The sequence below is a fragment of the Acartia tonsa genome, chromosome 7 (genome assembly GCF_053477335.1).
Source record: "Acartia tonsa isolate MP-2025a chromosome 7, ASM5347733v1, whole genome shotgun sequence".
NCBI classification, from domain to species: Eukaryota; Metazoa; Arthropoda; class Copepoda; order Calanoida; family Acartiidae; genus Acartia; species Acartia tonsa.
Window position 1 is genome coordinate 52,724,773 of NC_137266.1, and position 27,341 is coordinate 52,752,113.

Genomic DNA, 27,341 nt, shown 5'->3' on the forward strand with positions numbered 1-27,341 from the left:
TCTTATTCGTTGACTAAAAAACTTTGGGGACTTATGTGAATTTTGATAGGTTGATACGTTAAGTTTAAACGTTTCAACCACTAATTTTAATCTACAGAAGGGGTAATTTTGAGTGTCATCATTGTAGAGATATCAAAAATTTATTGGCCATTGTCTTATCACTTTAGATACCTAATTGTAAATGTATTAATTTTGTCAATAATAAAAATTTGAATGTATATAATATATAAATATATTTAATCTAGTATATATAAGATTTTGATTTATTAAGGTGAATCTTTTCTATATTTAGGGTCGGTCCGTACGTAGTGTAAATTTAGGCTTTTTAGAATTGTCCTATTGATCTAATTTTGTTCATGAAAATTGTTACATTTAGATACGATATTATACAATTATGAATTAATATGTTGCTTATTAAGTTCTGACACTCTACAAAAGGGTTAATGTTCGTTTGTCCTACTCTACCGTCTTGATTTCATAGCTTTTCTTTTATGGATGTTGTCATCCTTGTTTAGTTATGTTTAAATTTTAGTAATCGGTCGGTTTTACGGCTATACTTTTATTAAACCAGGGAGGGAGGTGACATTGGAATGTAAATTACACTGGTACCCAAAGTTTTATAACCACAATATGTTATTAGTTGACTAAAAGTGTCCAAACTTTTCAACCAACAATTTTAATCTACAGAAGGCGTGAATTTTGTCTATCACCAATGGGTACGTACATCAATTTATCGTCCATTGTCTTATCCCTTAAGATCCCTGCATTACACTGTAATTTAGTTAGGTATAGATACATGAAGCGTGCCGAAATTTTCAAACCCCTAAAATATTAATGATGTTTTTTAGTTTGTAAAGGTTGCGTGATTTTTTAATTAAAATATAAATACTAAATTAAAGAACTATATTTGTAAGTTAACATTATTCCAGTATGGCTTCGAAACTTATTAATATCTGGTGGAATAGAACTGGTTCACAGGCATATTAAAAAATCATGTATAGCAACAAAGTTGTGATAATTTTCCACGATTATAAATATAAATATCATATAATTAGTACCAGTTTTGTTAGCCCCTGCCTTTGGCCCCTTGTGTCTAACAAAACTGGTTTTAATGTTATAACTTTTTATATTACTTTCCACGGAAAACTGTATATAATACGATCCGTTAATAACTATTGTAAGTAAATATTAATATTGATTTGATTTTTGTGTATTATATAGAATTTGTATTTGATAAAGTAAATATAAAAACTCTTATTTTTATTATTTTAATTTTACTTCATGTAAATAGGAACCTATTAGTAAAACAATGACTCAAAACTCAAACCTAATTGCGTACTTTGTTATTTTAAAAGTAATAAAAAAAATATAAGGCACACCTCGGTTAGATAAAACAAAACTGTATTAAAACAATGATGAAACAAAAAATATGGATGGGGGGAATTCGGATTTAAATATCATTTTTTAAAATAAAGAATCAAGAAACATTGGAAAAATTTGCTTATCTTAAATAACAGTTGAGAAAATCACATTTTCCCCGTAGCGTTACAGACGGACTGACTGACAAAGTGAATTATATATTTAGATATAATGTTTAATTGAATAAAAGTTACAATACAGAATCAAAACATCATTACATTGTATTTCTTGGTTGGATAGTTATTCGCGGACATGTAAATATGCAATTTAAAAAAGAGACAACTATACAATTTGAACAAAGTTGCTGTAATAACTTAAAAAAATTATTTTTTTGAAATTGTCTTTTGTAACATTTCTTTTGATTCTATTTTTAATAAGTCTAAGAATTAATAATACTATTTGCATTATTATTATTACTAGCGACTACGCCCACTAGAGACCTATAGAGGCACTTGAGGAATGGGCAATTTAATTCGATACCCCAATTTTTAAATAATAAAAATAATTTCGAGGGGGGATTGTTTCTAGGGGTGATTTCTCTTTGGAGGGTGGTGGTACCCTCCCCCAAAATAATTATAAACCTTTCTAGGACCTAAGAGAAGCTACCCTGTAAAAGAAAACTATATAGGTTCAGTCAAGGACGTCCAATGGGAGGTGGGGGGGGGAGGGTAAGAGTTGATTACCCCCCCCCCCCCACCCAAAAAAAGAATATATGGGTGCCTTAGTCACCATTAAAATTTGAATTTTGAATTTTTACCCCCAAATGAAAAAAACTTGGACACCCTTGGGTCCTTATGTACAAACAGACATCCTGTTACTTTATTATAAGGATTTTTTCTTAAAAATAATTCTAGCTTGTAGCTGCACTTCTTATGTACAAAGTTGTTCTTAGTTATAATTAGAACAGAATATGTTTCTTGATCTTCTCTTCTTATATTTAGTGTTGCAATTCCAATAAAACTCTCCTAAAATATGAAAAATATTAAAATTTTAATAAAATTACAATCTAATTGTTTTGTTGGAATGCTATATGTATGCAGGGACAAGGGAAGGCTATTCTGGCAAACAATGCTTTAGAGCTGATTTCATAGATTTCCAGTTAAAACTAGATGATGAGATTATGCAACTTTTGGCAGAATTTGATGAGAAACTCAAGCATTATTTTATTAGGTTTTGCTCACTTTACTACAAGCCATGCAAAAAGGATAGTCAGAGATTAGTTCCATGTTCAGGTCTGAGATAAAAGAGCTAATTAATGCTTTTCATATTTTATATATTTCATCTAAATCATAGACTACTCGTAAATTATATGTTTAATAGTGAATAAAATTTATTGAAAATCCCAAGGAGTGGATAGCTGTAATATTTTAAAAAATATTTAAGATTGTTTAGATATTTATCTCATCTAAAAATTTTACATAAAAAAAGTTTTTACGACATCTATTAATAAAGTTCTGAACTACATAACTATACTTTTCCAAATCTTTAATTTTATAATATATGTTGTGGTTTAATTTGGTATTTCTTGACAACATCTTGCCTCTAATTGCGAAACAAGTTGGAGGGAAGTGTCGAAATAGGAAATGTAAATAAGGAGCTTCCCTGAAATCATAAAATGATTTACCATGTCCTGCAATACTTGAACATAAAAACAACTAATCTTCTAGAATATTAACAATTTAAAAACTTATTACACCATTTAAAATTGGGTAATTTTACCCAAAGTGCCTTGTAGAGCACAGAATCCCCCCTTTCCCCACCATTAACTTAAAACAAATTGTAAACGATCAAAGGGGCGGGGGTCCTTTTGGTATAGCATTAAGGAAACCAAAAGATAAATATCTTAATAAGGAGGGGGATCAGTGCTTAATAGGCAACTTTGTGGTAAGGCACCAATATATATATTTTTTATGCTTATTTGTTATTAAGGTGTTCGTCAAATAGAATTTAGTATTTTATGTTTTATGTTTATTTATTTTTTAAAAGCGAAGCTTTTCTATAATTATGATCGGTCCGTAAGTCCGTACGTCTTTCCGTTACAGTTAGCTGTTTCCGTTAATTTAAAAAGGTTAGAATTGTCCTATCAATTCAAACTTTACATGCTAATTCCTATAGCTGTTAGGTACCACTTAGAAAGCGCAGCAACTCTATAATCGTTACCAGAAAGTTCATTCGTTCATTTTAAACAGGTTTATTTTTTACTTTTTTTACAACAAATTTTTGTATGTTAAAATTATCCTAGTTATCAGATTTTTTGAATACTGATTCCTATTACAACAAGGTAAAGTGTTATAAGCGAAGCATCTCTATAATAAAGTCCTAAAAACGTCATTATGTCCTTAAACAGTAACATGTATTTAATCAGTTTTGCAACAAATTTACTCACAATTTTGTAGACATATGCATTAATATTCAGTTTATTCAGTTCTGACACTCTACTGGAGTTAATTTATGTTTGTCCTTCAATTTCAGCGCTTCGCTTATGAATGTTGTCATCCTTGTTTTAATAAGTAATGAACAATGAATTTTATTTTTGAGCTTTAGAGTAAGATGTATTTTAATCATTGAATCAATATGAAACTTTTGTCTTAACTTGCTTTAAGGGGTTAATAAAAGTGTTTGAAAATGCATCAAAGTAAAAATTTATTAAAATATTTTGTTTTTTGTCTTTAATCAGTTACAAATATTATGGAAAAGAAAAAAATTTAAAGATTTAAATTTTAGGAAGTAATTAAAAATATTTTTTTAATCTCCCTACTTTTGAATTGTTTAGTAAGAATTGTTTTGTTTGTTTTGAAAAATGGTCTGCTAATTTCTTATTTAATATTGAGGTTTAGTGATGAGATTTAGCGAATTTAAACCCTAATGTTCTTTACTATAAACCCTTTTTGATAATAGTTGAATCATCCATAACATTCAAAACTTTTAAAGGTTTCGTGATGAGATTGCGTGATTTTAGTAGAATTTTTGGTCAGAAAGACATTCCCTTGTCCCTGATATGTATGTATGTTTGTCCAGTAAGATATAGTAAACGTCTCCATAAATCAGTAAATATTTCTTAGTTTGATTTGAACGTTTGTCCATATGTACTTATGTCATTTTCTCACCAAAAAACAAACAATTTATTTAGCTGATAAGTTTTGTGATTTTTATAATTTTAAAGTAACAGTCATTTTTTTCATCCATACTTTAGTTATGTAAGATTTGATTGATTTTTTTCTCGGTGGCATTACAAATTATCTATAATACAAAGTAGAACGATGTCTGCCTATCTGTTTGTCTGTCTGTTTGTTTGTAGCGAAAGATCTCGCTAACCACTGAACCTTTACAGGGTAGCTTCTCATAGTTCCCGGGAAGGTTTATAAATATTTATTGGGAGTAGGACACCCCAAACCCCCCAAAAAAAGACAAATACCCCCCCCAAATAATTTTTTTTCTTTTTAAAACTAAAATTAAAATAGTGGATGTCGACTACCCCCTCTTCCCCCCCCTAAAAAAAAAATTCTCCCCCCCCCAAAAAATTAAAATTTTTTTTTCTTTTAAATATAAAATATGATAAATTGGTTTGATTAAACCTCTAGGGGCTAGGGGCGAAGTACAAAAAAGTATTTCAATCTCCAAAAACGGTTAACTTTTGAAGTAAGGGTGCTTAAAGAATATACAAAGAAGATAACCTAACCCTCTTTATTCTAAGAGAAAATAGAAAAAATCACCTGAGTTTTGTGTTGAGATATAGCACAAAGAAGTCAGAGACGCTGAAACATAATAATAAAAATATATTTAGGTATCCAAAAATTTATCTTTTTTAAAACTTTGGGTACTTTTATTAAAAGTAGAATTCCAGTATCTAAGTCTCTACCAAACATTTAAATCATAATTTGGCCCGTGCATGGTCAGTTGTCAAATGTCTTATCCCTTAAGATACCAGAGCTGGATCTTTAAATCATTTCATTGGTGCGCACTCCGATTTAGCGCACCATTGAAATCATTTGCAGATATAATACAATGGTCGATGGATTAAGCATAACCTCAATGATGATGCACAAATATACCCCGTTTATAGAATACAATAGAAATCAATCAAAGTTAAATAAAAGTCCTCAAAGTTGTTGAACCAGCGAATATGAAAATGTTAAGTTAGAACTTTGGGGACTAGTGCATTAAACATTCCAATGTCCCCTCCCTTCCTGTATTAAATTAAACAATAAAGCTTAACTTAACAATCAATGGATTTAAACTTTAGTTTAGAATTTAGATCTTAATCCTTTAATCTGTCTATTATAGTAGCCTTCAAACCGACCAAAATAGCCTAAAACCACCCATCCCAAGACCTTAATTTAAAAATACAATAGCTAACGATCCCAGGACATATTTGAAGATTCCCTAAAATGGGTAACTTAATTTTATTTGGAGAGTTGTATGGGGGGGGGGGGTCAAAATGGTAAAAAACTCTCCTCATAATTTTTTTTATATTCTTAATTTCTCAATTGTCTAGGGCAGGTTTAAAGCTATTTTGTAAGACAGATCTACTAGGACATTTATTGCCATCTTTAAACAGATGAAAAAAAAACATAATATAACTTAAGTTAACCCCTCCCTCAATTTAAAATAGATCGAAACCAAGGGGAAGGGGTAGTCATTTTTCCTATGCCTAGTTTAAGCACTTTTGATTGATTGATTAGCCATAGATTCTTATGGTTTGGACCTAAGTCGTCATGAAGTAGGAGTTTCATACCCAGTACCTAATATAACCTAACCTAACATGACCAAAGAAGTAAACAAACAAATTAAAAACTCTACCTACCCTTCCTCCCCTTATTATTAATTTATTTTAAAACAAGTTCGAAAATTGACTTTTAGGGAAATCACGGCCGTAAAGTTTAACAGACATAATCCTTACCAGAAAAATAGGGAAATTCCAGCCAGGGTGGCTGTCCAGGGCTCCAGCCACCAGGCAAGGGTCTGCGGGCATCCATACCTGTAGTTGTTACCTAGATAGATAGATAGATAATTAGGAATGTTAAAAGAATGGATATATAGATTCTTATTGAAATAGCCAAAAAAGATAGCTATTACAAAAGACATAGATAACCAATCATGCTAAAATTGCAAACTCATAGATCAAACTGTTTTAATTATCATGCATTGTCTAATACAGGACGATGCATTATTGATACTTTTACTTATGTAAAAGCAATAGGATGTGTGTGTCGAAGGATTGGTCAATATGCTGAACCAATATGGTTCTCCTTAACAGTGAAGATTTTCAGAGTAGGATATATAAATCGCCTATAAAAAATGAACACTGTCAAAATTTTAATTTTTTTTACTTTGAACTATAAATAAGCCCCCACCGCCCCCCCCCTCCCAACCCAACTTTCTTCATATGTCCCTAGATACCTCTAGGGGCGTAGCTACTAATGTTTTCATACGTTAAAAATATGTTCAGTTGTTGTAAAATTAAAATGAATCATAGGATTAGCATATACTTAGCTTTGCATAGTTGTAAAATTTTGAAAGATAACAAGTAGAGGTCATTTCACATTAATTGAAAGTGGACCTCACTTAACCTTTTATTGAGTACTTTTTATGTTTATTGAAGGCTAGGTTAGGTCAAGTAAGATTTAGGAAGGTTCAGCATGGCTAGAGTTACGCGAGGGGCTGGAAAATTGTTTTACAAAAATTGAAAAATGTAGGTGGGAGGGGTCCCTTAACATCACCTATTCGTAGATTCTGGGGACTTTACTGAAAAAAAACGTTTACTGCGTATTAACAAAAGTTAAGTAGTGCAGCTTATACTAAATTATATATGATGACCTCTTGGGGCTACGTGACACTTCAGGTACACTAGTCCTTCCTCTCCACGCCACCTTGAACACACTCTGCGGGTAATTTGAAGCTCAATCACCCAGGGTATTAAGTAAGGTAACACGCAACAGACAACCAACTTTTTGACTCCAGGACCTTTCTCTGAAAGTCCTAACAGTTCATCGTAATGAGGTCGATTTCTCTTCGTGGTAGTTAAATTTACAAACTTTCCCAGAAACTATGAGAAGCTACATTGTAAAGAAGAACGATATTGGTTCAGCAGTTCGTCAGTTCGTCCGTCCGTAACGCTATGGAGGAAACGTGATTTTCTCAGCTTCTATTAAAGATAGACAGCTGAAATTTTTAGTGAAGATTCCTATGACATATTCCCATCTATCAATACATTGTTTTGTCCATCTGTCTGTTATTTGGGGTGCTAGATTGATTAATAGATTTAGTGATTTTCTCAATTCCTATTCAAGATAGAAGGCTGAAACTTTCAGAGATTAATTTGTTTTTCATTCTACATATTTTCAGTAAGTTTTATTAAATTTATTTTTATTAATTGGGGTGCTAGATCGATTCCTAGATTTTTAGGTTTTCATGATCCTCTCTATATCTATTCAGGATTGATGGCTGAAATTATCAGGGATTGAATATGCTCATATACTACATATTTTCGTCAAGTTTCATTAAGATTTGTCTATTAATTACAGTGCTAGATTGAATCCCAGATTTTTAAGTTTTTGTGATTTAAAAGTTGCGTGATCTTAAAGACTTAGTGATTTCCCTATTTCATCAAGTTTAATGATAACTGTATGACACTGCTCTGTAGTAAATTTTTTCTTGATATCCATTTAAATTTTTTGAGCTTTGCTACTTATGGATGTTGACATCCTTGTATAAGTAATATTCACCTGTAACTGGATGTCTCCATCTATAAGATATCTAATTGCTACCTGTAACTGGATGTCTCCATCTATAAGATATCTAATAGCTACCTGTAACTGGATGTCTATATATATAAGATATCTAATAGCTACCTGTAACTGGATGTCTCCATCTATAAGATATCTAATAGCTACCTGTAACTGGATGTCTATATATATAAGATATCTAATAGCTACCTGTAACTGGATGTCTATATATATAAGATATCTAATAGCTACCTGTAACTGGATGTCTCTATCTATAAGATATCTAATAGCTACCTGTAACTGGATGTCTATATATATAAGATATCTAATAGCTACCTGTAACTGGATGTCTATATATATAAGATATCTAATAGCTACCTGTAACTGGATGTCTCAATCTATAAGATATCTAATAGCTACCTGTAACTGGATGTCTATATATATGAGATATCTAATAGCTATCTGTAACTGGATGTCTTTTCTATCTTTAAGATATCCAATTGCTACCTGTAACTTGATGTCTTTATCTATAAGATATCTAATAGCTACCTGTAACTGGATGTCTACATTCTGGTGGAAATACTTTTCCAAGATTGAAATAATCATCTCTAAATAAAAATATCTTAATGTCAAAATGTTTTATGCTAAAAAGCGTTTTGAAATGAAGACCAATGTCAGTTTGGTACTTTTTCTCAAAAAGGTATTAACCCAGTAACCTTCCTACCCAACAATTAATACAAGGTTGTTGGTAGTTTTCAGAAAGGTAAAGGAAAATTGACAGAAAAGGGACATCTGTTGCTTAGTACACTCAATTTAAAGTAACAACAATCTTGAATTTAGCAAAATACAACTTCACTGGAGAAAAACAGAGAGAGAGGGTACAATGGGCTGTTTATTACACTAGTCCCTAAAGTTTCACAATAACATTATCTTATTTGATGGTTTAGAAACATTGGGGACTTTCACTGAATTTTAATTGGTTGGTTAATTAAGTTAATTTTTTAAACGTTTCAACCACTTATTTTAATCTACAGAACGGGTAATTTTGTGTGACATAATTGGAAATGTGCATAATTGCTATACATAATTTTTCAGTATGACGGAGAACCATTTCTAATCCATCGGATATTAATCAGTTCAAAGAGATACTGTAAAAACCTTGCGGTACCTTTTGCCAGTAGCACCACAGCAGCCCACATACTCCTGTATCATGCGCATCACCCTAGAGGCCCTGGGGTCCTCATCCCATCTGCTAATTAGTCCAAGGAAAACCTAAAAACAAACAAGAAATTACAAGGAAGACATAAAAGCTAATATAATGATTCAGTCTGAAGGTCCAGGTATCGTCATCCCACCAGATAATCAGTCAAAGTAAGACCTAAAAACAAATACAATTGATCATGCATATCACTCTGGTGGCATTGATGATCTCATTCCACCTGCTGATTAGTTCAAGGAATACCTAGAAACAAATGTGCATTAATCTTAAGAAATTGGGGCCATCTTCCCACCAGTGATTAGTCCATCAACTAAAACAAAAACATACTCCTGTATCATGCGCATCACTCTAGAGGCCCTGGGGTTAGATATACCACACTTTTCTGGGATCTTGCCAGATCAAGTATCAACTGTGGGGAATACCAAAGGATGACTCCATGCAAAATTTGAGCCTGATCCGGCCAAAACCGGCCGTGATTTTTATAAAAAACCGTTTTTTTCCGGTTTTTAGGGGGTATCTGTAAATCGATTCAGCTGGAGCAAAACCGGTTGGAGGTACATAAGGGCACTGAACCCGTCACCCCATGGTCACTAAATATAAAGTCTAGGCGGCTCACAATGCTGAATTTTCACTAAGTGAAAGTCTTGTGTCATTATCTCTTATGAGAAAAAAGTTATTAATTAATTAAAATTTCAAATTGTGATTTTTTGATGGATTTCTTTGATGAAGTGACAGGCCGGTCAATTTTTAGGCCATTTTTTGCGGTTTTTGGCCTGTCACGCCCAAACGGTTTGAGATAATCTCACGGGACCTTTTGCCCAACCTAAGTCTGGTTATTTGTGAGGTCTAAGATAGAAAAAATCCCGGATTGGATGAAGCACGACGTTGCTGCGATCCGTCAAAAATCGCTGGTTGGCTCATTTTGCCCCCTCAAACCCTCACCGTGTGCCATTTTTCTGTGTAAAGATTATTATTATAATCTTTTGCGTAAGTCTGATTTTTTTCCCTAGACCTCACAAATAACCAGACTTAGGTTGGGCAAAAGGTCCCGTTAGATTATCTCAAACCGTTTGGGCGTGACAGGCCAAAAACCGCAAAAAATGGCCTAAAAATTGACCGGCCTGTCATTTCATCAAAGAAATCCAACAAAAAATCACAATTTGAAATTTTAATTAATTAATAACTTTTTTCTCATAAGAGATAATGACACAAGACTTTCACTTGGTTAAAATTCAGCATTGTGGGCCGCCTAGACTTTATATTTGGTGACCCTGGGGTGACGGGTTCAGTGCCCCCCACACCCACGAAGTGGTCATACTTTTGAAAATCACGTTTTTTCAGTTTTTCCTCTTAAAGGAGGGGAAGGAGTCGTTTTAGAGACTTCAAGCATCTCTTTGATGTTGAACAACTTTTTGAGGCGGACATTTCTTTACTTATGTTTGATTCGCCTCCGGCTGACCGTTTAGCCGTTATTCGCCGCCGAAGGCATGATTTTTGGCGATTTTTGCCGTTTCCGAGATTTTAATGGACATTTAGGAGGGGAAAGAGTTGTCCAATCAAGTTGATGATGAAGTACATTTTTGTAGGCAATTGCATTGGCTAAATTTCATGTGAAGTAAAATTTTTTGTATCTTTAACTGGTTTTGCTCCGGATTTACAGATACCCCCTAAAAACCGGAAAAAACCGGTTTTTTATAAAAATCACGGCCGGTTTTAGCCGGATCAGGCTCAAATTTTGCATGGATTCATCCTTTGATATTCCCCACAGTTGATACTTGATCTGGCAAGATCTCAGAAAAGTGTGGTATATCTACCCTGGGGTCCTCATCCCATCTGCTGATTAATCCAAGGAAGACCTAAAAACAAATACAATTGATCATAGGAATCACTCTCCAAGGAAGACCTAAAAACAAATACAATTGATCATATGAATCCCTCTCAAAGGAAGACCTAAAAACAAATACAATTGATCATATAAATTGCTCTTCAAGGAAGACCTAAAAACAAATACAATGGATCATACGCATCACTCTGGAGGCCCTGGGGTCCTTATCCCATCTGCTGATTAGTCAAAGGAAGACCTAAAAACAAATACAATTGATCATAGGAATCGCTCTCCAAGGAAGACCTAAAAACAAATACAATTGATCATGCACATCACTCTGATGGCATTGATGATCTCATTCCACCTGCTGATTAGTTCAAGGAATACCTAGAAACAAATAAAATGGTTAATGTTCATCACTCTAGAGGCCCTGGGGTCCTCTTTCCACCTGCTGATTAATCCAAGGAAGACCTAAAAACAAATACAATTGATCATAGTAATCGCTCTCTAAGGAAGACCTAAAATCAAAACAATGGGTCATGCACATCACTCTGGAGGCCCTGGGGTCCTCATCCCACTTGCTGATTAATCCAAGGAAGACCTAAAAACAAATACAATTGATCATAGTAATCGCTCTCTAAGGAAGACCTAAAATCAAAACAATGGGTCATGCACATCACTCTGGAGGCCCTGGGGTCCTCATCCCACCTGCTGATTAATCCAAGAAAGACCTAAAAACAAATACAATTGATCATAGTAATCGCTCTCTAAGGAAGACCTAAAATCAAAACAATGGATCATGCGCATCACTCTGGAGGCCCTGGGTAAGATTTTATCTTCTCATTAATCCAAGAAAACCTAAATACAGATTTGCATCAATCTTAAGGCATTGGGAAACAATGGACCATGCGCATCACTCTGGAGGCTCTGGGGTCCTAATCCCACCTGCTGGTTTGTCTAAGGATATGCATCACTCTCTAAGAAAGATCTAAATATAAATACTATAGATCATGCACATCACCCTAGAGGCCCTGGGATTGTCATCCCATTTGCTGATTAGTCCATGGAAAACCTTCAAAGCAGTGATATCCTAAACCTTTATACTAAAGTAACAGGATGTCTATGTGTTTGTGTGTTTGTTTGTAACAAATGATCTCGCTAACCGCTGAACAAATCGGGTTCTCCTTAACAGGGTAGCTTATCATAGGTCCCGGGAAGGTTTATAACTAGTTTGGGGGAGGGTACCACCACCCTCCCAAGAGAAATAATAATAAATCGAAATTTGTATTTTAAGTATAGAGACTCCTACGCAACATTGTGAGGTATCGTATAAAGAGACTCTTACGCAACAAAAAACCAAACATTTAAAGTGCCACTAGAGGCTTCTAGGTGCGTAGCCGCTAGTTTATCATAAGAAGCAAAGATAGAACAAGTATAAATTTATTCAAAACTTTATTCATTTTCAGACTTAACCCATTAATGACAATAGGGTCTTAAACGACGCACAAATTCAAACCTATACTATCACTCTATTTTTTTATGCTGTCCTTTTTAAATGTTTGTAAATAACTGAATAGAGCTTCAAGTTTTGTCCTCTACATTGCTTGGCCTCTCACTTCATTCGATGACCAGATGAAATCATATTTTCATGGCATAAGTGGAAAAAATAGGAAAAAATTTCCACACCAGGCCTAACTTTTTTCTTTTAAAGAATTAAAACATACTTATTTATAATTAATTATAGCATTTGTTATATATTTTTAGTTTCTGCTAAGTTTTCTTTTATTTTAGTTAGTTTACATACTTTTTTTTGATAAATTGTTGTGCGTCGTATTCGACGCATTCGGACTAATCATTTTAGCCATTGCGTCCTTTTTGACCTTATAGGACTAATCATTTTGGATTTTACTGTATAATCTCCTACAATCTACTAGTTGCTACGCCCCTAACCTCTAGGACGTGTGGAGGATGTCAGGAAAATAGCTTAAAACCATCCCAAGATATTTATAAAGCTTCCCTGATAAGTAAAACCAATTCAGACCTTCAATAACTGTAATCTTTGGCTTGAGCCAAAAAACCTTACTACTTTATAGTATGGAATACAATACAAGCAGCGGCTACGCCCCTAGAGGCATCTAGGGCCCCTTAGATTGCAGGGGGAGTCAAATTCCCTTCTTTCAATTACAATTTTTTAAAGAAAAAGTTCTTTTTTTAATTTTGGTTTATTTTTATTTTCTAGGGATGATTTCTCTTAAGGGATGGTGGTGGTACCCTCCTTCAAAATAGTTATAAACCTTACCAGGACCTAGTAGAAGCTACCATGTAACGGAGCACCATATAGGTTCAGTGGTTAGCAAGGTCCTTTGGTACACACACAAAGACATACAATAACATGTTACTTTATTTTAAGGATATAAAAGTAGTAGCGCAGATAATCTACAACTAGGGTCTATCTGTACGTCCACCTGTCTGTATTTCCATAATTGCATCCAAATAAATAATAGCTACCTTACAACTAGGGAATGTATGTATGTCTGTCTATATATCCAAAATTACAGCCAATTAAAGACTGTAAATATGTTTATACTTCCATAATTTTTATTGCAGCCTAGCTGTTAATATATTCATAAAAATAGCGCAAATACTCTACAATTATGGTCTGTCTGTACATCCGTCCGTCTGTATATATATAATTGCATCCAAATATAACAACTACGCTACAACTAAGAAATGTATTGGTTAGGGATCTAAAATAGTAAGTCAATGGCCGATAAATTGATGTACTTACTCAGGGATATTATACCATAAAATCTTTCTGTAGATTACATTTAGTTGTTGAAACATTTGGACACTTAATAAACCAACCAATCAAAATACAAATACAATTCCCCACAGTTGGTAAGACAACAAATAAGAAAAAGTTATTATAAAACTTTAAGGATTAACAGGTGCTGGGGGGGGGGGGGGGTTGAGGGGTTGTCATGTATTGGGTTGTTCAATATAATTGTCGACAAAATCATATTTCTTTGCTAAACATTGTAATAAAGTGAAAGGGTATCTATCTGTGTATCTGCTTAACTGATATGCTTCTTTTTTTACTTTGTAGCTTCTCATAGGTCCTGGGAAGGTTTACAACTATTTTTGGGGAGGTTAACTCCACCATCCAAAGAGAAATCGCCCCTTGAAAAAGACCCCCCAACACAAGAAAAAATAGAATTAACTTAATGAAATTAATTCTTTTTAAATAAAAAATATTGTTGTTGAATTCAATGACCTCTCCCCATCTCAAGTGCTCCTAAAGGCCTCTAGGGGCGTAGCCACTAGTACTAAATAATTATATTCTGAATTGTTTCATACAGACGAATGGACGTACAGACCGACACTGATTGTAGAGTATCTGTGTTATGTATCCTTTTAATAAAGTAACAGGATATACTTTCTACATGTGTCTGTGTGTTGTGTACCAAGGGATCTCACTAACCACTGAACCGATATGGTTCTCCTTTACATAGTAGCTTCTCATAGAACCTGGTAAGGTTTATAAATATTTTGGGGGAGAGTACCACCATCCTCCAAAGAGAAATCGCCACTTAAAAAAGACCCCCAACACAGGAAAAAATAGAATGAACTTAATGAAATTAATTCTTTTAAAATCTAAAATAAAAAATATTGTTGTAGAATTCAATGACCTCTCCCCATCCCAAGTGCCCCTAAAGGCCTATAGGGGCGTAGCCACTAGTACCAAATAATTATATTCTGAATTGTTTTATACAGACGAATGGACGTACAGACAGACACTGATTGTAGAGTATCTGTGTTATGTATCCTTTTAATAAAGTAACAGGATCTAAATACATTCTACATACATGTGTCTGTGTGTACTAAGGGATCTCACTAACCACTGAACCGATATGGTTCTCCTTTACATTTTAGCTTCTCATAGGACCTGGTAAGGTTTATAACTATTTTGGGGGAGAGTACCACAACTGCTCTAGGAGAAATCACCCCTAGAAAATAATAAACCCCTCTCATTATTTTTTAAAAATTTTTCTTTAAAAACTGTAATTGAAAGAGGGGGTTTGACTCCCCCCAAACCCAAGGGTCCCTGGATGCCTCTAGGGGCGAAGCCGCTGCTAGTATAGTGTTCCATACTATAAAGTAGTAAGGTTTTTGTCTGAAGCTAAAGATTATAGAAATTTCGGGTCTGAATTGGTTTTACTTATCAGGAAAGCTTTATAAATATCTTGGGATGGTTTTATGCTATTTTCTGACATTCCCCACCCACCCTAGAGGTTAGGGGCGAAGCAACTAATAGATTATACAGTAAAAGCCTAAGATGATTAGTCCGATATGGTACATAATAGACGCATGGGAAAAATGATTAGTCCGAATGCGTCGGAAACGACGCAAAAAAAAAACTTCTTTGGTATGCCACAAATCAAAAAATCTAAAAATACAAATGTCTTACAATCCCTTAAGGAAGCTGTGTTTAAAATTTCAAGTGATTCTGACGACAGGGGGGAAGTTCGGCACTAATGGGTTAAAAGTCTACATCTACCTGTCCTTCCATAATGCCAGGTTGAACCAATTCATATTTGTACTGCATATAAATCCCCTTACTTCACTTCCCCATTCCTTCTTCTCCCCATTTCTTACCTTTCCCTTCCCCCTCCCTTTACTTATCTACCCATCTCCCTTTTTTATAGAAGGCAATAAGGACTGTCCATTCAAGGTTACTCAGGATTTAAAGATTTTACCTCTTGCAGTTCTTTGATGAGAATGTCACTCTCTTCCACTCCATAAACACAAATGACCACAGCTCCTGCCAATGTTACACACCATATCAGCACTCTAAAACATGAAGCTCTATTGTCTATTAATCTAGACTACAGCTTAGGCCAAAATTAAGCACTCTAAACACAAAGCTCTATTATCTTCCTATCTAGACTACAGCTATGGCCAATATTAAACACTATATTAGCACTCTAAACATTAAGCTCTATTATCTATCTATCTACACCACTGGCCAAAGTGACAAACATAGTGAGCACTCTAAAATTAAAGCTCTATTATCTATCTATCTAGACTACTGCAAATGTTAAACACTATATTAGCACTCTAAACATCAAGCTCTATTATCTATATATCTAGACTACTGCAAATGTTTCATATCATATCAGCACTCTAAACATTAAGCTCTATTATCTATCTATCTAGACTACTGCAAATGTTACACATCATATGAGCACTTTAAACATAAAACTCTATTATCCATCTATCTAAACTACTACAAATATTTCACACTATATCAGCACTCTAACATTAAGCTCTATTAACTAAATATATATCTAGACTACAGCTTCAGCTATTTTTTCAAATCATATAAGAACTCTAAACATAAAGCTCTTTTATCTATCTATATAGACTTCAGCAAATGTTACACATCTTATTAGCACTCTAAACACAAAGCTCTATTATCTTCCTATCTAGACTACAGCAAATGTTTCACACTGTATCGGAACGCAATCCTAGCCGTTCTCGATATCTTAATCTCAAGCCCTCCGAATGACCAACATGTGAAGTTTACAAATGTGTATTTATTACCATGAAAACAGTGAGTCTAAAACAAAAATATAAAAATTAATTACATAAAATTAATGGTTTATTATTTTTGTAGAATCGAGGTTGCGTGATTTCAATTTAATTAAAAATATAAAATTTCTAAAAAACTTTAAATTGGCACGAAACATATTAAATCGCATCAGAAATTGATAATTTTAGATTCAAATGATCAATAAAATTAAGGAAAATATTCGTATGTCAAAAATTAGCAGTTAAATGGTCTATTTATTGAAAAATTAATGTTTTAAATTTCTTCGTAAAAATATACCATACTACACTTATTATTAAGAATTAAAGATAAATTCTTACCACATTATGATGTCAAACTAAGCAGAAGGCTTATTTGAGATATTCCACACATCAGAGCACATGTATATTAAAGCAATACATTATTTTTATTCACTTAGCTCCTCACGTGGGACTAATCAAAGGATAAGTGCGCGTTTCTTTTGTCTGTTTACAAGCCACGAGACGCGCGGAGATAGTTAGGAATGCCGCGTAACACACTCATTCTCTGGGGAAATTTGGTGTAAGGACAAAGGGATTAATGGGTTCGAACTTGCCAGGGAATACAAGAAACATACCGAAACACACACTATATCAGCACTCTAAACATTAAGCTCTATTATCTATTTATCTAGACTTCTGCAAATGTTAAACAACATATCAGCACTCTAAACATTAAGCTCTATTATCTATCTATCTAAACTACTGCAAATATACACATCATAGGAGCACTCTAAGCATTAAGCTCTATTATCTATCTATCTACACCTCTAGCCAAAGTTACAAACATAGTGAGCACTCTAAAATTAAAGCTCTATTATCTATCTATCTAGACTACAGCAAATGTTTCACATTATATCAGCACTCTAAACATTAAGCTCTATTATCTATTTATCTAGACTTCTGCAAATGTTAAACAACATATCAGCACTCTAAACATTAAGCTCTATTATCTATCTATCTAAACTACTGCAAATATACACATCATAGGAGCACTCTAAGCATTAAGCTCTATTATCTATCTATCTACACCTCTAGCCAAAGTTACAAACATAGTGAGCACTCTAAAATTAAAGCTCTATTATCTATCTATCTAGACTACAGCAAATGTTTCACACTATATCAGCACCCTTAACATTAAGCTCTGTTATCTATCTATCTAGATTACTACAAATTTTACACATCATACCAGCTTTCTAAACATTAAACTCTATCATCTATCTATCTAGACTACTGCAAATGTTACACATTATATGAGCACTCTAAACATTAATCTCTATTATCTATCTATCTACACCTCTAGCCAAAGTTACAAACATAGTGAGCACTCTAAAATTAAAGCTCTATTATCTATCTATCTAGCCTATTGCAAATGTTATCATCCATATAAGCACTCTAAACATTAATCTCCATTAATGAGAGGCCAGTATACAATGTAATTGACCAATGGTAAAATTTATAGTGGCCTCTCATTGGCTAATTTTTTTTACGGCATAATCAGAGTCAGACACTTTTACTAGGTTCTTATCCATCTTGACTATTGCAAATGTATCACAAAATATCAGCACTCTAAACATTAAACTCTATTATCCATCTATCTAGACTACTACAAATATTTCACACTATATCAGCACTCTAACATTAAGCTCTATTACATATCTATCTATCTAGACTACTGCAAATGTTTCATATCATATCAGCACTCTAAACATTAAGCTCTATTATCTATCTATCTAAACTACTGCAAATGTTACACATCATATCAGCACTCTAAACATGAAACTCTATTATCTTTCTATAAATACAGTGTGTTTTTTTTATGAGAACTTTTTTGAAAGCAATTTTACCCCACTAATAGTTATCAGAATTTAATGATTAATGGCTTTTTTTCTTTTTTTAATGCAATTAATAGAACAACAAAAAAATATCTAAGTTTTTATTTAAAAAGTACAGTAAAATCTAAAATTCAAAACTTAGGTGACAACATCTAAAAATGGTTTTAGCGCATTTTTCTTATGCTCAAATATTCAACCTTTTGCAAGAATGTCTGCTAAACACTTCAACAATGAGATATAGAGCTAAAAATGTATACAGATACTATTAAGGACATGTACTAGAACATATTAAAGTTTGAAGGTCATATCTCAACCAGGAAGGGAGTACTGGCCCCCCAAAGTCGACTACAGAAAATCCAATTTCTTTCTTGCAAAGGGTAGTAGATTTAGGCATAAGAAAAATGTGCTAAAGTTGTGAATTATAGATTTTACTGTACTTTTTAAATGAAAATGAAATATTTTTTTGTTGTTCTATTAATTGCATTAAAAAACGAAGAAAATAAGCCATTAATCATTAAGTTCTGATAACTATAAGTGGGGTAAAATTGCTTTCAAAAAAGTTCTCATAAAAAAACACACTGTATATAGATTTATATATCTATCTAAAATATAAAGACTACATATATCAAAGCTATAATATGTATAACAAGGTAAAAACAAACATGAAAGATAAGAGTGTATATCAATATTGACAAAATAAAACTCTTTGCTCTGTGCAGCAAATTTTTGTATTTTGGGCCATTTATGATATTTTAATTTTCTTTTAGTAGCTATTGACTATTTAATCTTATGGATCTAAAGGGATAAGACAAATTTATTTAAGGTATTTCTTAATAACCCTAAAGTAAAAAAAACAACAGTTGTCAATAATAAATATACATATAAACACAAATACTCCTAAAAAATCAACAAAGTAACTTTTTAAAAAAATCTTTAAGCTCTAAAATGCACAGTTGGTTCAAGAGAAATTCAATACCTAACATAAATTTGATATGTTTTTAAAAAAGAAAACAGTGGTTGTGGCAGGGAGGAAGGGGTTATAGGACCTTTTAATACAATAGTCCCCAAAGGCTTAACAACCTTAAAAACTTTTATTTGATTTTGATTAGTTGGTTCATTAAGTTGAGTGTCCAAATGTTTCAACTAATAATTGCAATCTACAGAAGGGTTAATATTATCATTATAGTTTGGGGATGTACATAAATTTATCGGCCATTGTCTTATCCCTTTAGATCCCTGGGTTGATGCAAATAAGGTAAGCCATTAAAAGAACATTTTGAAGAGCATTTTGAAAATTCAAAACTATCTAGGATGTTGCATATAAATATATATTGAATAGCAAGTAACGATATTGCAGCAAAAAATGTTTGAATTTTTTATTGACTTTATTTACTTATTGCTTAAAATTTTTAAATACATAACGGTGCGTTTAACTAAAAGAAAAAAAATAAACTTTGAAAACTAACACATTATGAAAAAGAAAAAAATTAGCATTAATTCTAATTCTAATTGCTCCAAATTATGATCAACAATATCAACCTTTTTTAGTCTTAAAATATGAAAAAGTTTGATAATTTGTACAAACCAATCTTAGAACAATTATTAAATCCTACTGCTAAAATGTCAGACACCTGACAGTAATAGTAAAAGTTAGAGTAATATATGCATAGGCTCATGTAAAAACCAATATATAAATCAATATATTATTACTTGGATGTTTCACCATACTTTCATATACTCTGATAAATTAACGCTCTCAGCTGGATAAGATATCTATAACCCCCACACACCCCCTTTGCCCCATCCGTTTCCTTCCTACTGCATAAATGAATAACCATTAAATGATTTCCTAATTAGCAGGCTAAATTGACAACAAACTTTCCTCTTTTAATAATCTACATATATTATATATCCACTACTATATACCATTGACACTTTCAGCAAAAGATTGTGAATCAAAGTCCTCTACCTGAGTAGCATAGAAACAAGTATAATTCCACGGCTCTCAATCATAACGCCATAGCTCATTAGTCCTACATATTAGTAACTATCAAAAATAATTCCTATAACAGTTAGGTACACTTATAGTTGGGAACCAACCCATCACACTTTTAAATTGTCAAGCCGATGATTAAAATAATGTAGTTAAAAAACTTTGGGTACCACTGTAATTTTTTAGTCTAATGTACCTGCCCTCCAGTGAGAGAGAGAGGACAATGGGCTGTTTATAACAATAGTCCCCAAAGTTTCAAGGTAATTTTTTTTTTATTTGTTGACTTAATAACTTTGGGGACTTCAGTGAATTTTGATTGGTTGTTTCATTAGGTTGAGTGTTCAAACGTTTCAACCACTTATTTTAATTTACAGAAAGGGTTATTTTGTATATCAGGATTGGGGATGTACATCAATTTATTGGCTATTGTCTTATCCCTTTAGATCACTGCCTCTCTCCCTGTGGATACCTGAATTAAGAGCTGTGAGAAGCATAGCTATCATAACAACATACGTACAGTACCAGTATGTACACCAGTATATCTATATGATATCATATTAACATATGTACAGTACCAATATGTATACCAGTCTATCTCTATGAAGATATGACCCATACTTACCTGAATTAAGAGCTGTGAGAAGCATAGCTACCATAACAACATACGTATAGTACCAGTATGTATACCAGACAATCTCTATGATGATATGACCCATAATTACCTGAGTTAAGAGCTGTAAGAAGCATAGCTATCATAACAACATACGTACAGTACCAGTATGTATATTAGTCTATCTCTATGATGATATGACTCATAATTACCTGAATTAAGAGCTGTGAGAAGCATAGCTACCATGACAACATACGTACAGTACCAATATGTATACCAGTCTATATATATAATGATATGACTTATAATTACCTGAATTAAGAGCTATGAGAAGCATAGCTATCATAACAACATACGTACAGTACCAATATGTATACCAGTCTATCTATATGATGATATGACCCCATAATTACCTGAATTAAGAGCTGTGAGAAGCATAGCTACCATGACAACCTATGTACAGTACCAGTATGTATACCAATCTATATCTATGATGATATGACCCCATAATTACCTGAATTAAGAGCTGTGAGAAGCATAGCTACCATAACAACATACGTACAGTACCAGTATGTATACCAATCTATCTCGATGATCCATTCCCAAAAGTCTAGATCAAACCTACAAAAAAAGTATGGGTCAGGTTTTAAGCTATTTTCCAAGTTTGTATGTAACCACAAGACATTTAAGATTATACCATTAAATTAAAAAAGTTGTCATTTAGGGTTTCGATAAGACACTTCTGACAATAATATGGATGTATGGGAGAGGGTAGAAAGCTTTGATTTAAATTAAAAGCTTGTGGTTTCTCAAAGAGTGAATAGTCAATCAAAGAACACCCACCCCTCCCCCGCAGTTATAGGCCATGAAAGGTAAGAACTTACTGCACAGGAATAAAAAAAATAAAGAAGAGAGGGGTTTAAGTGCTTGATAGGCATTTTAAGTGACGCAACAAAAAAGTTTACCTGATCCAAACACAAATACTGAAATTGCCCAGAGCAACAAGAAGGGATATCACTCCAACAATCAACAACAGGTACTAATCACAACATTTATTAGCAATCAATCTTCATATAAAAGTAACAGGATGTTTGTTTGTGTGTAGCAAAGGATCTAGATGGTTTTCCTTTACAGTAAAGTTTCTCATAGTTCCAGGGAATGTTCATAACTAATTTGGGATAAGATACATTTGATCCAAATTAGATGAAATATATCTATTCTAATAATTATGATAAAGGCTGCTAAAAGGCTATGGGCATAAATGCTAGTATAATAAATGTTAGTTTTCCTGTAAATCTATGGCAATCCTTTCCAACTCATCATTGGCTCCCTTCCTCACTCCCTCGTAACCACGTGGCATCCTTGAATAGATAATTAGTTAAATAGATAGATAGATGAATAGATACATAGATAAATAGGTAGATAGAGAGATGACAACCCTTTCAAGCTCATCATTTGCTCCCTAACCACGTCGCATCCTTGAAATAGATAGATAGATAAGTGCTCAAATCAAACAGCCCCACTTTTTTATGATTTTGAACAATCCCCTGCTTGTACACATTTTCTACGTTTATGTTCTATTCGCAGAGTATCTTTTACAAAATCTATAGTCAATCATAGATATGTATGAGATAGATGGTATCCTTGAATATATCAATAGATAGATAGATAGGTGTTTAGAGGATTAGAAGAATAACTAGAATAATTGATAAATATTGATCCATGCAGGTAGAATGTAAAAAGATTGATAAATAGGTATGGATAGATAGATATTAGGAATAACTAAACTAGTTCAAAGAAAGATATGGAGTTAGATAGATAAAATGATTATTAGAAAGATAAATAGAGAGATACTTAGATAAATTTATAAATGAATACATAATTAGATATTAACAGTGTATCTAAAATGTAATTTTGTACATTTTTAGATTTACACAAAGCATTTGATTCTCATGAGTAGATTACAATGTACATTACCTTTATATTCTTAATGTACTGCGTTTTGACTTTAATTAAAGAAAAGCTTCTGAATCAAAAAAGTAATTAGATGAAAATATTCATGAAATTGCAATTCTTAATTTCAAGCTTTTCAAAAAAAAAGGTAAGGAAATGTTTGAGAATGACAGAAAATTTTAGGTAACATCCCTATCAGATTATATTGGAGTGTAAATAACCCCCACCCCTCTGTCTTAAATGAAAAAAAAATTTATAAAAGAGAAGCCTAAGTTATCATGAAAAGAACAGTTTTTTTAAAAGCAAGTAGAAAGGTTTTTATTTGTTTGTCCTTCAATATCTTGCTATGCACTGAACCGTATAATATAAGAAATCAGGGTATGGTTTTAGACTATTTATTTATAAAGTTAAAAAAATAAAAGGGGGTCGAATCGTATTACCAAAAGTTTTGAATCAGGTTTAATAAAAAATCATTTGATGCAAGAAAATCTTCATTATGTATGTTGACAGTTGACACGCCTATAGAAACTTTGAAAACGCACAATCATTTGAATTTTACATTTATATACAATAGAACATAAATATTTTAATTTTTGATTGAAATTGTTTAGCATAAGGACCATTTTAAAGCCTTATTATTCTTTTTTGATGATATTCAAAAATATCTCCATTGAATCATACAGTAACTGTACATGAACAATAACGATAAACAAAATTAATCATTCTGTAAATTAAAATTCATCGTTAAAACTTTTGGATACTGTTCATGTTTATCAACCTATTAAGTTTGATAAAGTTTTTACAGTCCAGTATTCTCTTTTCATGGGAAAACACACTTTTGTAGCCTATGGAAATTGGCAGAGACAAACGTAAACTAAGACAGACGGACCATTTGAAATTATAGAGCATTTTCGCTGAAAAAAAATGAAAAAATATATACAGATTCATTTTTCTGAAAATGAAGCATTTCTGCAATAATGATCTTGAAAATAGCGGGGGAGAAAATTATTTAGCTGAAGAGTTAATGGATATAGAGTAAGGATCTAAAGTAATAAGACAAAGGCCGATAAATTGATGTACATCCCCAATGATGATACACAAATTTACCCCTTTTGTAGATTACATTCAGTGATTGAATAGTTTAGATGCTCAACTTAATAAACCAACCAATCAAAATTCAATAAAAATCCCCAAAGTTGTTAGGCCAACGAATGAGAAAAGGTTATTATAAAACTTTGGAAACTAGTGTAATAAACAGTCCAATGTCCCCTCCCTACCTGGTTAATATGGCTGTAGAGTAAGGGTCAAGTAGCTTATTATTTATATGTTTAATTCAGCGATCGTAGGGGATAAGACAGCGGACGATAAATTGATGAACATCCCCAATGATGATAAACCAAAATCGTCCTAATGCAGATCAATATAAATTGTTAAAATTTTGGACACAGCTAGTTTTAACCAACCAATCATGATTTAATAAAAAAAGTTTCCAAATGAGAGAACTACAGGGATATGACAATAAACGATAAATGATACATACATCCCCAAACAAAACTACCATTTCCTTATATAAAAACTAATGGTTGAAAAGTCTGGAACTAATTAATCCAAATTCAATAATTTATGAGTCTAAACTTTTAAAGCCCTGGCCAACAAATAAGTAAACGAGGTTATAAAACTTTGGGGTATAAATTTACAGTCCAATGTCACCTCCATTCCTGGTTAATGGATCAATTTTCCAATTCACACATCATTTTTGCGGTGTAAAAATATTTTCGCAAGAAAAATCACAAATTCAGAACGGCAATAGATTTCAAAAACAGCAAACAATTAAAATACTATTATTTATATTTTTAAAGATTTTTTTTAATTGGGATAGTTTTATTGGTTACAAGAAATGTAAAAAATCATTCTTTCTCTATGGAAATGTTTTATTTTATGGAGGGGGGAGGGCGTTCGTCCGATTTTCTCGGCTCATATTCAAGATAGACAGCTGAATTTTTAAAATGTGATGATTCTCTATACCAATGCGCATCTAGTATATTATTTACATCCGTCAGTCGGACAGTCATGCTACAAAATTATAAATATTAAAACATATAAAATTAAAGATATCAGGATTTTTTCCAATATTATTATTTTGGATATATCAACACTTAACATCTATTCTTTAAATCACTTTGTCCGTTTTCCCAGGATTTTTAGGCTAATTATACAAACTTAGAGAAAAATAGCATAAAACCTCAGAAGTCAATTATTCATATGTTTAAGTGTAGAAACACAACTACTCAATCCAAATGCATTTCTTATCCAAAATAGAAGAAAAATGTTCTTAACATTTCCAACAAAGATGACAACATTCATAAACAGCAAAGCCCAAAGCATCATATAATGAACAAACGGACAAAATAACACATTGAGCAGATGTTTAGTTGCCATAATTTTTAGAATTGATTATGGAGATGCTTCTCTTAAACATAGGAATTACTATTCTAAACAATTAAATGGGATAATTATATTACATAAAAGCTTCATGCCAATAAAGTAACATGTTTAAAATATATATAAAGACTTGATTTTCTTTCTAAATTGCACCTAACACTTCTAGGAATCATCAATTAAAGTAACCCCTGAGAACATAATAAATATATACTTCTATTTTTCAGATATTTTTCAAAAACATTAAAAATACTGTATTTCTTTTACAAAAATAAAACTTATTGTACCTAACTGTTACAGGAATCATCATGCAAAGTAAAAAAAAATACCATTATGTAATTTTAATTAACTCTAACTTTTAAATATTCTTTTAACTAAAAATGAAAAAAATATATTATTTACAAACAGAAAACTTTTTGTACTTAACTATTACAGGAATCATCATGCGAAGTAAGAAAAAGTATTCTACATACCTGTAGCTTTTAAAATCTTCTTTAATAACAATAAAAAACTGTTTATTTTGTTGTTGAAAAAAAAAACCTTATTCACTATTCAAAGTATTGGGCACGTATGAATAATTATTATTTTCTAAAATGTGACATATTGTACTTAACTATTACAGGAATCATCATGCAAAGTAAGAAAAAAGTATTCTACATACCTCTAGCTTTTAAAATCTTCGTTAACAACAATAAAAACTGTATTTTTGTTGAAAAAGTATAACTTATTCACTATCCAAAGTATAAGGCACGTATGAACAGTTATTATTTTTTAAAATGTAACATATTAACATATTGTACCTAACTTATTGTACCTAACTATTACAGGAATCATCATGCAAAGTAAAAAAAAACAATTCAATAATTATAAATGTACCTCTAACTTTTAAAATATTCTTTTTAATAACAATAAAATGTATGTTTTTTTACAAACAGAAAACTTTTTGTACTTAACTATTACAGGAATTATCATGCAAAGTAAGAAAAAGTGTTTTAACATACCTCTAGCTTTTAAAATATTCTTAAATAACAATAAAAAACTGTATTTTTGTTGAAAAAGTATAACTTATTCACTTTACAAAGTATAGGGCACGTATGAATAATCATTATTTTCAAAAATGTAACATATTAACATATTGTACCTAACTATTACAGGAATCATCATGCAAAGTAAGAAAAGTATTCTACATACCTCTAGCTTTTAAAATCTTCGTTAATAACAATAAAAAACTGTATTTTTTGTTGAAAAAGTATAACCTATTCACTATCCAAAGTATATGGCACGTATGAATAATTATTATCTTAAAAGATGAAAGATATTGTACTTAACTGATACAGGAATCATCATGCAAAGTAAAAAAAAAAGTATTCTACATACCTCTAGCTTTTAAAAAATGCTCCAATAACAATCAAACAATGTATTTTTGTTGAAAAATTGTAACTTATTTACTATTCAAAGTATAATGTATAACGTATGAACAGTTATTATTTTTTAAAATGTAACATATTAACATATTGTACCTAACTATTACAGGAATCATCATACAAAGTGAAAAAAAAGTGTTCAACGTACCTCTTTTAAAATCTTCGTTAACAACAATAAAAACTGTATTTCTGTTGAAAAAGTGTAACTTATTCACTATTCAAAGTATAAGGCACGTATGAATAATATTTTGTGGATGAGACATTCTAGTAT

General features: G+C 32.1%; 1 protein-coding gene across 5 annotated transcripts; it reads right to left on the reverse strand.

Moving 5' to 3' along the window:
- Nucleotides 1-1,586: 1,586 nt before the first annotated feature.
- LOC145323990 (tetraspanin-2A-like) lies at nucleotides 1,587-26,910 on the reverse strand. Of its 5 annotated transcripts, none has more exons than XM_080166629.1 (12): nucleotides 26,308-26,399; nucleotides 22,543-22,615; nucleotides 22,220-22,293; nucleotides 21,809-21,875; nucleotides 21,668-21,707; nucleotides 20,621-20,684; nucleotides 15,946-16,039; nucleotides 9,313-9,416; nucleotides 8,694-8,752; nucleotides 6,320-6,410; nucleotides 5,133-5,174; nucleotides 1,587-2,384 (listed from the first exon to the last, which is right to left on the reverse strand). In XM_080166629.1, the coding sequence occupies exons 2-12, from the start codon at nucleotides 22,612-22,614 to the stop codon at nucleotides 2,357-2,359; spliced, it is 735 nt and encodes a 244-aa protein (XP_080022755.1). In that variant the 5' UTR covers nucleotide 22,615; nucleotides 26,308-26,399; the 3' UTR covers nucleotides 1,587-2,356. The 5 variants fall into 5 exon arrangements, with proteins under 5 accessions (XP_080022755.1, XP_080022753.1, XP_080022754.1 ...); XM_080166627.1 differs by lacking the exon at nucleotides 21,668-21,707 and adding an exon at nucleotides 11,637-11,659 and having other exon boundaries at nucleotides 9,313-9,393; nucleotides 21,769-21,875; XM_080166628.1 differs by lacking the exon at nucleotides 21,668-21,707 and adding an exon at nucleotides 11,897-11,919 and having other exon boundaries at nucleotides 9,313-9,393; nucleotides 21,769-21,875.
- Nucleotides 26,911-27,341: the final 431 nt, after the last annotated feature.

Bases quoted from the DNA above. Each gene is read 5' to 3' on its own strand.
- LOC145323990 (XM_080166626.1), bottom strand. From the start codon at position 22,614: ATGCCACGTGGTTACGAGGGAGTGAGGAAGGGAGCCAATGATGAGTTG. The intron at 22,294-22,542 runs GAAAACTAACAT...TGTTGTGATTAG, and splicing joins GGATTGCCATAGATTTACAG to TACCTGTTGTTGATTGTTGG. The intron at 16,040-20,620 runs GTAGAGGACTTT...TTCATGTTTTAG, and splicing joins CTTGTTTCTATGCTACTCAG to AGTGCTGATATGGTGTGTAA.